Source organism: Pseudorca crassidens, chromosome 15 (assembly GCF_039906515.1).
Source record: "Pseudorca crassidens isolate mPseCra1 chromosome 15, mPseCra1.hap1, whole genome shotgun sequence".
Taxonomy (NCBI): Eukaryota; Metazoa; Chordata; class Mammalia; order Artiodactyla; family Delphinidae; genus Pseudorca; species Pseudorca crassidens.
The window spans coordinates 2,964,688-2,982,869 of record NC_090310.1 but is presented as its reverse complement, the minus strand read 5'-3'; the positions used below and the strand labels follow the sequence as shown (position 1 = coordinate 2,982,869).

At 49.2% G+C, this 18,182-nt stretch overlaps 1 protein-coding gene across 4 annotated transcripts in view; it reads right to left on the bottom strand.

The window, feature by feature from the left end:
- Positions 1 to 18,182, bottom strand: part of SDK1 (sidekick cell adhesion molecule 1) — an 826,998-nt gene that overhangs the window by 182,894 nt on the left and 625,922 nt on the right. For all 4 annotated transcript variants that reach the window (XM_067705385.1, XM_067705387.1, XM_067705386.1 and 1 more), the window contains exon 14: positions 12,990 to 13,126. In XM_067705385.1, coding sequence (XP_067561486.1) covers positions 12,990 to 13,126 — 137 coding nt within the window. The remainder of the gene's footprint in view (positions 1 to 12,989; positions 13,127 to 18,182) is intronic.

Below are 18,182 nucleotides of genomic sequence, written 5' to 3'. Positions count from 1 at the left end.
ATCTTTCCACCTCGTGGAGACTCCCGGATAAGCCCGATGTTGTTCTTTTGACTTCTTGTAGCTGCTTAGCATTAAAGCAAGGAAGCCGAGGGCTCGGTCACAGAGATGATTCAGAAGAGGAGCTATTCTCTTGGACCGTCGCCTTCGAGGGTCCAGCACGGTCACGCTGATCAGACACTCTCCTTTCCCGCCCCGGGCTGGCTGTGTAGACGCTGAATTCAAGTGCTCTGGGCTTCTGAGGCCGACAGTGCCCACTCAGGACAGGGGCCACAGAGAAGGCGACCGTAGCACAAACTCCGTCACAGCCCCCGACGTTTCCAAAGCCTGACCCACATGAACAGCAGTCAGCTGAGAACAGGCGCCTGGGGGGGGGGCGTGAGGAGAGGCGCTTTGCCTCCGTGGGCTCCTCCCCCAGAGCCCCAACTCCAGTCCAACCACGAGGTGGGGGGGGGGGCGTGAGGAGAGGCGCTTTGCCTCCGTGGGCTCCTTCCCCAGAGTCCCAACTCCAGTCTAACCACGAGGTGGGGGGGGGGCGTGAGGAGAGGCGCTTTGCCTCCGTGGGCTCCTCCCCCAGAGCCCCAACTCCAGTCCAACCACGAGGTGGGGGGGGGGGCGTGAGGAGAGGCGCTTTGCCTCCGTGGGCTCCTCCCCCAGAGCCCCAACTCCAGTCCAACCACGAGAGGACACTCTGACAAACCCCAGTGGAGTGGCATCCTGCAAGACGCCTGACCTGCCTTCTCGAGCTGCCACCATCATCAAAACCCGGGTAAGTCTGAGAAACTGCCCGGCCAAGAGCAGCCCAAGGAGACGCGGGCCCTCAGTGTGACGTGGTGCTGGATGGGATCCTGGGACAGAAAAAGGCATCTGCAAAATGCTGAGGAAACCCGAGTAAAGCACGGCCTTCAGGTAATAACCATATGCCAATATTAGTTCACTCATTGTGACAAATGTCCCCCACAAAGGCAAGATGTTAATAAGAGGGGCAACTGAGCACGGGGTCCAGGGAGCCCTCTATCTCCACAATTATCCCGTAAACCAAAACGTGTTCTAAATAAAACGTTTACCGAGGGGGGACAAGGCCAGTCAGTTAATGGGTCGACAGGGCCAGGAGGAGAGGGGCAGGTGCGGGGCCTGCACTGGAGACCCGGGTGTCCTGCGCGAGGAGAGGTCGGGGCTGGTGTATGAGGACACCAGCAGGCACGGGGCTCACCGCTGCGTGCGGAAAGCCCGGATTTAAGCCACTGGGATTCTTCTGGGGTCAGAGCTCTGGAGGGAGGGCTGTCCCAGACGTGGCTCACGGGAACCTCTCGTGTTTGAGGACCTGCTGCCTTTGGGTGGAGTGAAAACAAGGGGCCGGGCCCTCCACGCGCTGCAACTAGCGGTCACCCAGTGCCCTCACGGTGGACCCTGTGCCCCCTCCAGCGAGACTTGGGTTTGGCCCCCATCTGCGCTGGCCCTGCCCAAGGTCCCAGCAGGGGTACTTGCAGCTTTGAATGGTTTTTCTTAACCAAAGCTCCAAAATTACATAAGCTATAAACCCTGGGTCTATCCTGTAGAACTGCACATCCATAGAGTAATACAAAAAGGTAAATATATGTATGTATCTCACGAAAAAAGCAATAGAAGTTCATTAACAAAAATTTTCTCTGGAAAATAAAGAGTAGGAGAAAAACATGAAACAAAACAAGTACAGGTCAACATTACCGTCGTTTTCTAAGCCATTCTCATGATTTTTCAAGTGCTTTGTGTAATTCTTTTCAAGTTTTTCAGAGACTCTGACCTATACGTCAGTGTTCGGCTGAATGAGTTACTGACGTGAGTTTGGCAGGATGAATCACATTCGCTTGTCTATATTACAGCACCCTCAGATCATGGTCACCGTGTCGACAGAGGCACAGTGTCAAAGCCCAGACACACAAATAATCTCACCCTCCACAGAGTGAGGCCTCTCGGGGGTGGGGGTGCCGTGGAATGGATCCCCACTCCAAGCCGCTCATCTGCTCCGGGCGGACGGGAAAACTCAGGGGCAAGCACCCCAGGGCTACGGAGCAGCCTCTCTTGTTTATTCACAGCCCAGATAATAGCAAGCTCTGCGAGGTTAAGTGAGATCCTTCTGCAGGATTCTGGACAAAAAATTATCAAAAGAATGAAAGGCATATAATTTGTAGTGACACTTTAGAATTTCAAGCCTGAGCTGGCAGAAATACCATTTTTAGAACAGACCGTAATCTTGAGAGAAGGCCACGAGGTCTTCCACGATTCTGTCGAGGCATTAAACATACCTAAAACGAGCGAATCGAAGCACAATTTTGAAAGGATGTTGTGACCCAGAGCTACTCATGGAACCATGGGGGATAAGTCTGAGGTCACAGGAGGGCCGGGCCACTCCCCTAAGGATGGATGGGGTGAGAGACTCAGACTAGTCAGACATCGTCACTGGACCAGGAGAAAGAGCAGAGGTGGACGGGTACTTTCTGCCTAAGACAAAAGCCCAAAGAGCACAGGCTAAAATAGTTGCACATCTTTCACTTGGGGAAGGCTTTCTCTGCCGTATCTGTCTTTAGAGGAGCAATAAAAGTCTGTGGGGTTAGACTTACAATGTACCAAGTTTTGCCTTAAGAGTTAAGAACAAAAGAGTTGAGCATTTAAGGAACTAAATGAACTTCTCTGCTAAGGACTACGGCCAGAGCGATGCCAAGAACAGGCTTTGAGACCTTCGGCTGTTCACATCTAAGGGACTGGGCCTCCTGAGCTGTTGGTAAGACACCAAATGTGCCCCAGGCGTGGGTTCATGGGGCGACACAGTCCTGGGAAGAGTGTGGTCCCTGAACTGGAGAAGCCGTTTGCATCAGAGGAGACACTGGCCAGAGAGGTTGGACATGGGCACTGGACAAATGCAGAAGCGGAGGGCAACTCAGCCTGGGGCAGGAGACAAGTCTTGGTCGCAGGGAGCCCCACACGGTGGGCTGGGGACAGGTCCGACCTCGGCTGGCCGGCGACCCGGTGGAAGCAGCTGAGCCGGCCTCGGGGAAGACACGCGGCAGGGGCCACTCTGCTCTGCACCGGGTGTCCCTGCACGGGAAGCCGCGTCCGTCTGGGGGCCGGGCTTGGGAAGGCAAGGACCCGCAGGGGCTGTGCGGCCCCTCGGCTGCCCTGCCCACCTCCTCATCTTGCCCAAGGGCAGGGAGCCAAGGGGACAGGACCCCAACCCCCCCTCCTCAGCCCCTCTCTGGGCCTACGACACAGCAACGCGACCGGGAACGACTGTGACGCGTGCTGTCCTCCTGGATGGATTTTAAAATGGGAGCAAGTGCTTTTAATGTGAGGTTCAACGTGAAAAAACCCACAGAAAAGTGAGCGAAGGCCGAAACCACTTCCTCACACTCCGAGGCTTTTAGCAAGTACCCGTGTGAGACGTGTGTCACAGACGGATGAAAACGATTTGAAGGGTAAAGAACAGTCTCTTTGCCACTCCAGCAAGCAGAGCCGCGCAAAGCCCAGCATCAGCTCTGGAGCAGCTAACAGCGAGGCAGGAGAGGGTGTCCCATGCTCGCGGGGAGGGGCTGGCGGGCAGGCGGCAGGAGAGCCAGCAGAGCCGCACGGGGTCTCCTCACCTCCCCGAGGACGCCCGGGGGCGCAGGCGTCGGGGCCTCCCAGAACCTTCTCCAAAAGCCAGTCTTGGGCCAGCAGGTGACACAAGAAGCCCTGCTCGAGAAAGGTATCGGCGCCAGAACGTTCCACGCTCCAGGAAAGACAAACTGCCCTGGGCCGTCGCTACCTGAACCCCCAAACACCATCTCAGACTCAGCAAGCGCCCGGACCACGACCTCGCGGGGTGCTTCCCGTTCCCGCGCCCGGCTTCCTGGCCATCCTCGGCCCCCTCTTCCCGGAAATTCACTCACCAGTTCAGAATAAGGGCCCTTCCTGCGCCGGGCCCTGGGCCCCTGCCCTCTGCCGCCGGGACGAGAGCTGCCCGCACAGCACCGCCGGCCCAGCTCCGCGGGGCAAGCTGCCAGGCTCTGCGTCCACGCCGTGCCGCTCAGCGGCGCTGCACGGCCCTCTGCGGCTCGCCCCTCAGTCTGGCATCATTCTATCCTGCGTGAGTGTGTATGTGTGTGTGTGGAGAGACAGAAAGAGAGATCTCCTGCTGTTAAAGACCTGCTAAAGTGAAATATGCATGAAACTGGATGATGAAATGAAAATTAAAGATAAACAAATCCAAAATCACTAAGCAGAAGAAGCCAGAGAGATGTTCTAACACCCGGGGGACTTAGGGAGCTCAGCTAAGCACTCGGTCTAGCTTTGGGTTCCCTGTTGACTAAGGGAACAAAGCAACACTCTGGATGTGGGGTTTCAGAAGGAAGCCGCTAAGCCGCCCGGGAGAACCAGCAGCCTCCTGACAGCAGCTGCCTGCCGTGTGGACTTCTCCACGCGTCAGAGGCGGCGAAGGTGCATGGGACGTAGAAACGTCCTTCCAACCTGACAGTTCTCGCACACCTTTGGAAAAGACGAAGAAAGGTATTAACTTACGGAAGACAGTGTTTCTTTCCAAGTTAAGGAAAAATACACTGATTTCAAGTCTGAGGCTCAGGAACCTCATAATGATGACCAAGCCCTCAGAGTCAGCTCGGAAACCTGTCCAGAGGCAGGACCTTGGGAGTTCACGGCAGAGCTGCGAGCCTACAGGGTATTCATATAGTGAATTCTCCTGCATAAATTGTAGGGTATTGCTAAATGGAATTAAAAAAACAAAACAAAACAAACTTGCTTAGAAAGAAGAAACATATATTTTTAAAACCCTAAGAACCAGGAATGGGTGGAACGTATTACAGGATGAGAAACGGCTGTTTCAAATCAGTGTCGTGTTCATTTATATGAGTTTCAGATGGAAGTCGGAAGAGTGCTTGCCTTTGAAGGAGGAAGACTGGAAAGGGACACAGGGAACTTTCTGAAATGTTGAAAGTGTGTTGTATCTTGTTTAAGGTATGAGCTACGTGCTGTAGATATATTTGTCAAAACTCAATAAACAACAAGAATATCAACATTATACACAACAGTAAAATCCTCATAGACGTCCCACTGAGATCAGATAAACAACGACTATGCCAATCACCTTTACTTTTTAAAATTATTTTGACCGACCCAGTAAGATATAAAAGCAAAAGGAGGGCTTCCCTGGTGGGGCAGTGGTTAAGAATCTGCCTGCCAATGTAGGGGACACGGGTTCGAGCCCTGGTCTGGGAAGATCCCACATGCCGTGAGGCAACAAAGCCTGTGTGCCACAACTACTGAGCCTGTGCTCTAGAGCCCGTGAGCCACAACTACTGAGCCCACGTGCCACAGGTACTGAAGCCCGCGCGGCTAGAGCCCGTGCTCCGCAACAAGAGAAGCCACCGCAATGAGAAGCCCTCAGACTGCAACGAAAAGTAGCCCCCGCTCACTGCAACTAGAGAAAGCCCACGCACAGCAACGAAGACCCAACGCAGCCAAAAAAAGTACATAAATAAGAGGATTAACATAAATTATTAAAAAAAAAGCAAACAAAACAGTTTTACTATTTGGAGAAGATATGACTGTCTACCTTGAAAACTAAAAGGATCAACTGAAAAATATTTATAATAATAATAAACAAATACCTAAACATCAATAGCTTTCCTTTGTTTCAACAATGAATAACTCTTCAGAAGATGAAATGGGAAGAAAATCCTATTTACAGCAGCAATAAGACAAAATCTTAGGGCGACTGTAACAAATAAAGTATAGAATCTATGGGTATAAACCTGCAAACTTCACTAAGCAATATAAAAAAATAGCTGAAGAAACGGAGAAGCATATTATTTTTCTGGATGGGAAGACAGAATCACCAAGAAGTCAGTTCTCATAAAACTTATCATAGGTTTAACATGATTAAAAAGTCAATGTGGGGCTTCCCTGGTGGCGCAGTGGTTGAGAGTCCGCCTGCCGATGCAGGGGACATGGGTTCGTGCCCCGGTCCGGGAAGATCCCATGTGCCGCGGAGCGGCTGGACCCGTGAGCCATGGCCGCTAAGCCTGCGCGTCTGGGGCCTGTGCTCTGCAGCGGGAGAGGCCACAACAGTGAGAGGCCCGTGTACCGCAAAAAAAAAAAAAAAAAAAATATATATATATATATATATATGTTATGCTTGATAGCGTTGAAATATCCAAACATAAAAGGGACGAAAGAAGTCATAAAGGAAAACATCAATAGATTTACTACATAATAAACCCCTCTGTATGTCAAAAAGTAAGACACAAAAATTAAGGGTAAAAAAACAAATTGAAAACATTCTTGTCACAAATGACAGGAAAAACCCTAAGGCCTTGATAGAAAAATAGGGGAAAGGAAACTGACAGATCGTAGCAGGGGAAGCACGAAAAGCAGCCAACTTGGAAAAATGTGTTCAGCACGACCAGAAATCAAAGAATGAAAGTAAAGTAACTACAAGCCCTGAGCTCAACGCTCAGAGCCATAGATCTTCTCAGTGAAAACACGGGGAAGTATCTTCGCAAACTCCGAGTAGGAAAAAATTATGAGTTTCCTTCCAGACATTTTGCTTAGTTTTGGTATCTTGCCTGTGCTGATGCTCTAAGGGCCTACTTTGCCTGCCCTGCATGTGGGGGCAGGAGTCTGGGGACAGCACTTCCCGGAGAGGACAGTTCCCAGAGGAGGTGCTACGAAGGAGCCGGCGGAAGACGGAAGGGCAGGACTGGGGAGCTGAGCAAAGGCGCCGCTGGGGGCGCTCAGGGAGCTTCGAGCAGAGCCCTGACGCTGAAGCTGAAAAGCACAGCAACGAGTGGCTGGAGATAAATCTGGAGAGGCAGGCGGGGGTCAGGTGATCAATGGCGCTATTAATGTGCTAATAAGCCTGGAATCTGCTCTCTAAGCAATAAGGGTTTCTATACAAGAAGGAATTAGGGCTGGCAATCTGGTTAGAAGGTGGCCTGGGACTAAGTCTCCGGGCTGCTAGAAGCACAAGCACACTTGGGGGAACCCGAGGCTCCCTGCCCAGCCCGGATGCGACGCCTGCTCTGGGGGCCTCTGCAGCGCTTCAAGCGGGGTGTGCACTCCGCAGACACGCAGAGAACGTGGGGACTCCTGGGCGGAGAGGGGAGGCCAGATGGGTGGGGTTGTACGGCGGGCCAGAGCCAGTCAGGGACAGGGCTGCTGAAATGCAGAGGGGCAGTGGATGAGACAAGACGCTTACGAGGTAAAACCAACCCAGAGGGACGTACTGATGCCTTTGAGGGGGGCGGGGAGTGGTGAGGGGACAGGAATGACGTCTCTGTTTCTAACCTGGAGGGTGATGAGGTCTCCTTTGACAGTTTGCGTTTGGTGAACCTGGGGACGTCTAGGTGGGGACGTCTGCATGAATCTGAGGTCTGGGCTGGAAGCACATGACGGGGAGCTGCAGCCCGTGGTGGGAGGTGACCCTCGGGGAAGGGATCACTGGGGGAAACGTGGGGAGAGAAGACCAGCGTCCTGAGCAAGGAAAACCAAGGGACACCAACACTGTAAGGGCAGGACTGGAAATGAAGTCAGGTAAGTCAGAGAAAATGGTCCAAGAGACAAAAGACTGAGACGTGAGAATGAGGAGGGAGATGGAAGTCAAGCCCAGGGAGCAGAGTTGTAAGTGGAGGGGTAAAGAGAGCATGGGATGCAGAGACGTCGGGGAGGAGGGGACCGAAAAGTGCTCGCTGGGTCTGTGCTGTGGAAATGATGCCACGGCTTGGGCAGAGGGGAGCGGATGGCATGAGGGGGTGGAGATGATTCTCCTCTGAGGCAGAAGGAGCCAGGAGACAGGGGGAGCTTGAAGACGGAGGGCCGAGGGATTCAGTGATGGAGCCGAGTCCTGGAGGACGCGGCCGCAGAGGGACCGAGCACACGGCGGGTGGGTTGCTCTCCACACATGTGGGATCGTAGGGATTATTTGTATTCTTTGTGCTGTAAGTAATTTCTAAATTTTTTATTAATGAGCATATGTAACTTTAATAACAAATTACAAAGGTATTTTTAACATTTTAATCAAATTTAAATATTGTAAGGTATAAAGCTATGAACACTCATATCTGTTAAAAACTAACAGGAGAACTAAACACGATGAAATATTCTGAAATTTTCATGTAAGTATGCTTGTTACCTGCAATGACTTAACAGGAGTCACGTGCTAAGATTTAAATAAATTAATGCGGAAAAGACTTACTTTTTCTAAGTGGTCAAAGACCAAGCTTATTCTATTTTAGCAGTAAAATGCCTTAGTTAAACTCATGAAAACAGGGAAGGGCTCGGTTTGGGAATTAGTCTGAGATACAGAGATGGCCTTCCCCGAACGTCAGGTATCACGGAAGCTTGTGGCACGTGCTGCCTTAGATGAGTCTGTGCGTTCCTAACACTATAGGATGCCAATGCACTCGTGTTAAAGGATACATTTTTAAAAAGGGAAAATCACGGTTCTCATCCAAATATAAAATGAGCATGTGTCAAAGATTTTAGTTGTCATTAATTAATGAGGGAACCAGTAAGATGTTACAATGTATCCAAAGAGAATCTGAACCACACACACACACATACTGACAGTGAGGAATGCTAAAATGAATTTACAAATAGATGCAAAACTGACCAATAGCTACAGAGCAGTAACTAAGTACTGCAGTAACCGCTTATAACCAGGACACGATTCATTTGCATTTCTATGGACAAGAATGATTTGCAGCACTACAAGTTTTCTATAATCTAGAGTTGTAAAAACAGCTCAAAAACGGTGAAAAGTGCAGGCCCCCAAAGCATCAGGGAACCCTGAAGGCTGCTCGATGAGACACCCAGTGACCTGCTTTTGGGTCCACTTCAGAGTCCATCACAAGTTTTTTCTGGCAATCTCCCCCTTGTGATCATAATAATCTTAAAGAAAGATTATTCTTAATTAAACTCAACAAATATTTTAGAGAATGGGCCAAATCCTTTTGCTATGCAACAGAGTTTTCAGCCTGTTTACAGGGTCCCTGCTATGGAGACATCAAGAATCCCTGCTCTCTCTTAACACAGGGGTGCCCCAAGGCAGTCCCTTGGGGCACTGACCCCTGCTCTCAGCCCAGCAGGCTTGGACCTCGGGCCAGGCCTTGGGACAGTGCTGCGCTCTCCAGCCCCTGGCCTCCCACAGAGACGCCTGGGCCCAGAGAACTACCGGCTCCACAGACAGGAACTGCAGGACACCTGCAGGGGCCCGTACGCTTCATAAAGGGCTTCAGCTCCAGTCCAGGGCACAGACACTCGGCACAGCTCCGGAGTTCTGCTCCATAAAAGCTCTAAAGAAGCCCTTTCTTAACGGCTGGCATGTTGTGGGGCAGGTGTTACAAAGCGCCTGCCTCCGCCACTAAAGCCCTCCAGTTTGGTCCCTGCAGGATCCAGGGTTTCCAGGAGAACGGCGTCCTACTCAGCCTGCCAGGAGGCGCTGGCGGCAGCGGGTACCCTGAGCCGCCGGACGAGTGGGCTGTTGGGCGGAGCTATTTAGAACTGTCCACTTGCACACCACTGAGTGCAGGCCAAATACCATCTCCATGTTAGTGTCCTTGCAGCGAAGCTGTTTTTTCTGACCATAATCAGCCAGCATGTTCAGCTGCTTCATCAGTGCGGCTAATCCACCGAGAGCAGCGCAAAGTGATTCAGACAAGGCCGCAGACGTGTTTTATACAATTGAAATCAGTATCGACCCGGAGACACCCATGCTACCCACTTTAGATTCTCTGTGTAATAATCATACTGGGTGCGATCATAACAATAGTGGAGAGGACTCCGGATTCTTCTACACTACTCTTCCTCTGAAGCAAAAGCGTCTGGGTATCAGCCAGCTCCAGGGGGGTCCAGTAGGACAGCCAGAGGCTGAGGAGGGACTAACGACGCCCTCGGTCACCTTCTCAGCATCCTGGCCTGGTTCCCCGCATTGGCGTCCCCTTGAAAGCCGGCTGGTTTTAAACGCCTCGAGACACGCTCTGGGACCTTTGCTGACGCTGCCCCTTGTCGTCTGCTGGCCCCGGTCTCCTGGCATGCCTGCCCCTCTGAGGGCGCTGTCCCCTCCCAGCTGGGGCCTCCACACGCCGTCCCCCTACTGAACTCGGGACGTACCTCAGCGGGAGCGCCGTACGTGGCAGGATGTGTTGACGTGTCTGACCAGGTCTCTGCTGTCGGTGGGTTGAGACTGACCGTTTCAGCTCTGCGGCCCAGCACCCAGCAGAGTGCCTGGTGCAGAGCAGATGCCCAATCAGGACTTGGTGCTGAATGGACGGACGGATGGATGGATGGATGGAATAAATGACTGCACGTAAGACCTGCTTCTTATTTAGGCAGGATGTCTGACAAAGAACCGGCCGATCATGCAAGTTGTTAAGAAAATAGTTGGTGCGGCATTTTGAAACAATGCCTTATTTTACGTAACCGGGCTGCCATAGAGCACTTCCCTTTTGGCAGACGGTCTGCGACTATAACTTGAGTCCACCACTGGGGACTCTGCCAGGGACTGACCCAGTTCATCTGGTGAGCGCCTCTGAAGGGCACAAAGACAGATGAGTAAAACACAGTCCTGATCTCAATCAAGGAGGTGACACCCAGCGGGGGTCGCCTCTGCCAGGGCTCTGATGGGGAGCCTGCTTCTGACACTTCTCTCCGTGCAGATCCCTGTCGGGTCCCGTTTTGCTTACAGGCCACGCGGCCCAGACATCCTCGGGAAAACCTTAACCGCCCAGAAAGGTATGTCAGTAAGTACTGCCAATCCCTCCCCTCTTTGGTCAGAGCTGTTGAACTAAAACAAGGATGGGCGTTGGCTGATTTCCACTCACACCCTACGCTCTCCTTGAGGAAAGAGACCAGATCAGGCAACGCAGAGGACCGCGGAGAGGGAGCGAGGGCCTGGGCCCCGGCACCTCAGTCTAGGATGTGCTTGGAACCGGAGCCATTGTAGTCAAGGGTGAGCATTTAGAAAGGCAGGACATGGAAGCAGCATCCTGAAGGGGTTGGGGGAGCCCAATTCAAATAAAGGCAGGTCCACAGAGCGGCTTCCCTTAATCCCCGCAGAGACTGACACCCAAGCGCTATCCTGGGTCCACTTTCACCACAGACGCCGCTAAAGCACGAGAGGGAGGGGTCTGCCCCCCAAGGCTTCTCTGCAGTGGCCTGGCCACCAGGAAGAGCACAGGCTCCAGAGGCTGACGGCTGGGCGGAGTCCCCTCCTCGCCCATCACCACCTGCGACCTTGGGCCGGGGCTTTGCACTCGCACGTCACTGAGGGACAGGGCCTGCTGCGGTCTGAGCATGCAAAGATCAGAAGGGGATCCATCGTGTGAGAGGAGGTGGAAGAACCAAAGGTAATTAGGGGAAACCCGTGAGTCCAGTCAACAGCCAGTGGGAGAGTGTACAGGGCGAGCGAGCTTGGGAAGAGCTGTGGCAGAACCGTAGGCTGTCCTGCCTGAGGGAGTGGGCGGTGCCCAGTGCCTGTGGGGTCTCAGCAGGACAGCCCCCTTTGGCTGGGGGGACACCACCACTCCCAGCTGTCCTGAAACTGAGACCCACTTATAATAACGTCACGATGAGACCGGCTGCCAGCCCAGGGAAGCTGACCATCACAAGGGCCCAGTGACCTATGGTCTGGCCAGCTCCTCCCTGGGGGAGGCCCCAGGAAGGAGCCTGGAGTAACAGTGGGATGACAAAGGCAGGAAGCCAGCTTCGGCAGGAAGCGGTTCAACGGAGCTTGTGTGTGGAGCCTCCAGGCAAGGGGCCGGGACAGGGGGAGCCTGGCCCTTAGGGAGACATCGTGAAACACGGTGGGTGGCACAGAGCAAAAAGCAGTGGCCTGGGAGGCTGCCCGGGGGCCGAGGCGGGGTGGGTTCTGCTCCAGGCCCTGCTGAATTCGTACGGGGGAGGGAGGATATAGTCCAGTTATATTTTAGGAAGGTTGATGTTTCGGCCTGTGTGAGAACGGTTTGGAAGAGGTTGTGGCACTTGTGCTGGTGAGAGGGAACTGTGCCCTGGAGAGACAGAGAGAGGAGCGCAGGTTCCTGCTACGTCCTAGAACACAGACGGGCAGGGCTGCTGATGCATTGGGGTGGGAGTGGGGTTGGGAGAGGGAAAAAGAAACCCAGGACTATTCCTGGGCTTCTGGCTTGAGTGATACAGGAGTCACCAAGGGGGCACACACTGAGATTAGAATGGCTGCAGTGATGCGGCGGGAACAGCTAGGGTTAAAATGTCCAAAGACAGAGTTTGAAGAACCTCAGTTGGAGGCATCTGTGAGACACCAGATTAGAGATGCCAACGGCTTATGTGGGTCCCATCTGTGGTCCCGGAGGCCAGAGATGAGGAAAAGACGCCACTGGAAATCACAGGGATGCACGAGATGTCCTAGGAAGAGGTTCTGGGAGAGCGGAGAGGAGAGGCCAGCAGGAGAGAGGAGGGGAGGTGGCCAGTGGGGCTGGAGGGGAGTCCAATGAAGGAGGAGACTGTCTGGTGAAGGATGGTGGTGACCGCTGCTGAGAGGCCGAGGAAGGTGAGGAAGGAGACGGCCCACTAGCCCTTAGCATGACGTCTGCGCCCAAACCACCAACACAGGTTAACTCTCGTTGTTGCTGACCCTCAGACCAGCCCCAGGTGGAGGCACTGTTCATGCGTTTCCAAGTTCGTCCCATGCTGAACTGGGTAGCCTTGCTCAGGGCGGCCCCATGGGCACAGCCATCTGGGGCCTCGGCCCAAACCCAGGCTCCCACTGGAGGCCCTCCAGCCACTCCGCCCGCTGCCCGCCTAGGCTCCCACGCCGCCCTTTAATTTTCCCGAAGCCCGAGCTGCGGTTTTCATTGGAAACTCCGTAAAGCATCGTAACGTTTCACTAGCTGTTCTGGGACTGGGCCAGAAGTAAAGGTTAAGGACGTTAAGAGCACAGGGAGAAATCTGATTATTGTCCATGGCGACAGTGTTGCTTCGTTACTTACTGTTTTCAGAGAGCTCCACGACGTAGTAGAGAACAGGGCTGTTTCCATCAAAGGGTCGGACCCAGGAGAGCATCACGGTATGGCTGTGGGAAGAATTCAGGCTGGCCAGGAGGTTCTGGGGTGAATGAGGCAGTTCACTTGGATACAAAAGAACAAAAAAAAGAAAAGAAAAGAAAACGCAAGTTAGAATTGCAGGTCAGCCTCCTCGTTCTTATGTTGCCTGGTCCTTGTGTGCAATGTTTTGAAAATGGAGAACATCAAACACGCCCCGAACACAAATGCTAACTACTCCCTGCCCCCGGAAAACCCTTCAGCATTCACAATGTGTTTTATTTTCCAAACGTAATTTGATTTAATCCCTCTGGTAGGGATTAAACAACTAATGACTCTCACTTAAATTGAGTGGGGAGCGCCGATTTTATACAGTAGACTATTTAATCGAGAAAACTTGGTCAACAGTTTGTTTTTACAGCTAGAGGCTGTTAGTGGGAAGGCAGCAAGCCATAGACTAGGAAAAGGCCTGGGAAATATAATTTACTGTGGAAGTTTCCGACACCAGCCATCTGGAGTTACCAGCCAAAATGCCCATATGTATTCTTGGACAACGGAGCAGCCTCATTACTGAGCTTGCGAGGTTATATTGTTGTTCTGTCTTCTGTTGGATAATGGAGATTTGGGGAAAGCACTGGAAGGGAAATGTGGTAAAAACACTAACTGGAACCCCATGGAAATAGAAAACAATGCATCAGCAAGGCTATAAAATGGAAACACAAAGCAAATAAATTCTGGAGAGAAGTTACTAACACAAAGGGTCTTCACTGGGATTTACTGGTGACGAAGCGTCAAAATCCAGCTGCGTGGTTTCTACCACCGACGGGTCAGCAACCTTGCAATCGTGAGCTGCCCAGCCCATATTTAACCTTTACATCTCACGCTCCGGGAGCAGGACCCTGTTCTGTGGCCATTGAGAATGACTTCTTCTCCTACAAGGAGTGCTGGGAAAGGGGAGGCCGGGTATCACCCGCTTCACCCACTAACGGCTTCTGGTCTCCCTTAGACATCAATTATTGCTAACCCACATAGGTCAGCACAAAAAGCCATAATTATCCTTGATATTTTTAATTTAAAAAATGTACTCATTTCACTTTGAAATTTATTAAGCTGTTATGTGCTTGCAGCTACCTAAGAAACACAGCTCTCTCTAACCCACCACACCATTTATAAACAAACCAATATTTCTAACATAGACTGTGACTTTATTTATTTAACATCTTTATTGGAGTATAATTGGTTTGCAGTGTTGTGTTAGTTGCTGCTGTATAACAGTGAATCAGCTATATGTATACATATATACCCATATCCCCTCCCTCTTGCGTCTCCCTCCCACCCTCCCTATCCCACCCCTCTAGGTGGTCACAAAGCACTGAGCTGATCTCCCTGTGCTATGCAGCTGCTTCCCACTAGCTATCTATTTTACATTTGGTAGTGTATATATGTCCATGCCACTCTCTGGCTTCGTCCCAGCTTACCCTTCCCCCTCCCCGTGTCCTCAAGTCCATTCTCTACGTCTGCATCTTTATTCCTGTCCTGCCCCTAGGTTCTTCAGAACCATTTTTCTTTTTTTAGATTCCATATATATGTGTTAGCATACGGTATTTGTTTCTCTCTTTCTGACTTACTTCACCCTGTATGACAGACTCTAGGTCCATCCACCTCACTACAAACAACTAAATTTCGTTTCTTTTTATGGCTGAGTAATATTCCATTGTATATATGTGCCACATCTTCTTTATCCATTCATCTGTCGATGGACACTTAGGTTGCTTCCATGTCCTGGCTACTGTAAATAATGTTGCAATGAACACTGTGGTACATGACTCTTTTTGAATTATGGTTTTCTCTGGGTATGTGCCCAGTAGTGGGATTCCTGGGTCATATGGTAGTTCTATTTTTAGTGTTTTAAGGAACCTCCATACTGTCCTCCATAGTGGCTGTATCAATTTACATTCCCACCAACAGGGCAAGAGGGTTCCCTTTTCTCCACACTCTCTCCAGCATTTATCGTCTGTAGATTTTTTGATGATGGCCATTCTGACTGGTGTGTGGTGATACCTTGCTGTAGGTTTGATTTGCATTTCTCTAATGATTAGTGATGTTGAGCATCCTTTCATGTGTTTGTTGACAATCTGTATATCTTCTTTGGAGAAAGGTCAATTTAGGGCTTCTGCCCATTTTTGGATTGGGTTGTTTGTTTTTTCGATATTGAGCTGCATGAGCTGCTTGTATATTTTGGAGATTAATCCTTTGTCACTTGCTTCGTTTGCAAATATTTTCTCCCATTCAGAGGGTTGTCCTTTCGTCTTGTTTATGGTTTCCTTTGCTGTGCGAAAGATTTTAACTTTCATTAGGTCCCATTTGTTTATTTTTGTTTTTATTTCCATTTCTCTAGGAGGTGGGTCAAAAAGGATCTTGCTGTGATTTATGTCACAGAGTCTTCTGCCTATGTTTTCCTCTAAGAGTTTTATAGTGTCTAGCCTTACATTTAGGTCTTTAATCCATTTTGAGATTTATTTTTGAGTATCATGTTAGGGAGTGTTCTAATTTCATTCTTTTACATGTAGCTGTCCAGTTTTCCCAGCACCACTTATTGAAGAGGGTGTCTTTTCCCAATTGTATATTCCTGCCTCCTTTATCAAAGATAAGGTGACCATATGTGCGTGGGTTTATCTCTGGGCTTTCTATCCTGTTCCATTGATCTATATGTCTGTTTTTGTGCCAGTACCATACTGTCTTGATTACTGTAGCTTTGTAGTATAGTCTGAAGTCAGGGAGCCTGATTCCTCCAGCTCCATTTTTCGTTCTCAAGATTGCTTTGGCTATTCGGGGTCTTTTGTGTTTCCACACAAATTGTGAAATTGTTTGTTCTAGTTCTGTGTAAAATGCCATTGGTAGTTTGATAGGGATTGCATTGAATCTGTAGATTGCTTTGGGTAGTATAGTTATTTTCACAGTGTTGATTCTTTCAATCCAAGACACTGATATATCTCTCCACCTGTTTGTATCATCTTTAATTTCTTTCATCAGTGTCATAAAGTTTTCTGCATACAGGTCTTTTGTCTCCTTAGGTAGGTTTATTGCTAGGTATTTTATTCTTTTAGTTGCAATGGTAAATGGGAGTGTTTCCTTAATTCCTCTTTCAGATTTTTCATCATTAGTGCGTAGGAATGCAAGAGATTTCTGTGCATTAATTTTGTATCCTGCTACTTTACCAAATTCATTGATTAGACCTAGTAGTTTTCTGGTGGCATCTTTAGGATTCTCTATGTATAGTATCGTGTCAACTGCAGACAGTGACAGTTTTACCTCTTCTTTTCCGATTTGTGTTCCTTTTATTTGTTTTTCTTCTCTGATTGCTGTGGCTAAAACTTTCAAAACTATGTTGAATGATAGTGGTGAGAGTGGGCAACCTTGTCTTGTTCCTGATCTTAGTGGAAATGGTTTCAGTTTTTCACAATTGAGAACGATGTTGGCTGTGGGTTTGTCATATATGGCCTTTATTATGTTGAAGTAAGTTCCCTCTATGCCTACTTTCCGCAGGGTTTTTATCGTAAAAGGGTGTTGAATTTTGTCGAAAGCTTTTTCTGCATCTATTGAGATGATCACATGGTTTTTATCCTTCAGTTTGTTGATATGGTTTATCACATTGATTGATTTGCATATATTGAAGAATCCTTGCATTCCTGGGATAAACCCCACTTGATCGTGGTGTATGATCCTTTTAATGTGCTGCTGGATTGTTTGCTAGTATTTTGTTGAGGATTTTTGCATCTATGTTCAGCAGTGATATTGGCCTGTAGTTTTCTTTCTTTGTGACTCTTTGTCTGGTTTTGGTATCAGGGTGATGGTGGCCTCGTAGAAGAGTTTGGGAGGGTTCCTCCCTCTGCTATATTTTGGAAGAGTTTGAGAAGGATAGGTGTTAGCTCTCCTCTAAATGTTTGATAGAATTCGCCTGTGAATCCATCTGGTCCTGGGCTTTTGTTTGTTGGAAGATTTTTAATCACAGTTTCAATTTCAGCACTTGTGATTGGTCTGTTTATATTTTCTATTTCTTCCTGGTTCAGTCTCGGAAGGTTGTGCTTTTCTAAGGATTTGTCCATTTTTTTCAGGTTGTCCATTTTATTGGGATATAGTTGCTTGTAGTAATCTCTCCTTTGTATTTCTTCAGTGTCAGTTGTTACTTCTCCTTTTTCATTTCTAATTCTGTTGATTTGAGTCTTCTCCCTGTTTTTCTTGATGAACTGGCTAAAGGTTTATCAATTTTGTTTACCTTCTCAAAGAACCAGCTTTTAGTTTTATTGATCTTTGCTATCGTTTCCTTCATTTCTTTTTCATTTATTTCTGATCTGATCTTTATGATTTCTTTCCTTCTGCTAACTTTGGGTTTTGTTTTTTCTTTGGTTGTTCTTTCTCTAATGGCTTTAGGTGTAAGGTTAGGTTGTTTGAGATTTTTCTTGTTTCTTGAGGTAGGATTGTATTGCTATAAACTTCCCTCTTAGAATTGCTTTTGCTGCATCCCATAGGTTTTGGGCCATCGTGTTTTCACTGTCATTTGTCTCTAGGTATTTTTTGATTTCCTCTTTGATTTCTTCAGTGATCTCTTGGTTATTTAGTAGCATACTGTTTAGCCTCCATGTGTTTGTATTTCTTACAGTTTTTTTCCTGTAATTGATATCTAGTCTCATAGCGTTGTGGTTGGAAAAGATACTTGATACAATTTCAATTTTCTTAAATTTACCAAGGCTTGATTTGTGACCCAAGATACGAAGTATCCTGGAGAATGTTCCATGAGCTCTTGAGAAGAAAGTGTATTCTGTTGTTTTTGGATGGAATGTCCTATAAATATCAATTAAGTCCATCTTGTTTAATGTATCATTTAAAGCTTGTGTTTCCTTATTTATTTTCATTTTGGTTGATCTGCCCATTGGTGAAAGTAGGGTGTTAAAGTCCCCTACTATGATTGTGTTACTGTCGATTTCCCCTTTTATGGCTGTTAGCATTTGCCTTATATATCGAGGTGCTCCTATGTTGGTACATAAATATTTTTTTTATTTTTTATTTTTTTGGGGTACGCGGGCCTCTCACTGCTGTGGCCTCTCCCATTGCGGAGCACAGGCTCCAGACGCGCAGGCTCAG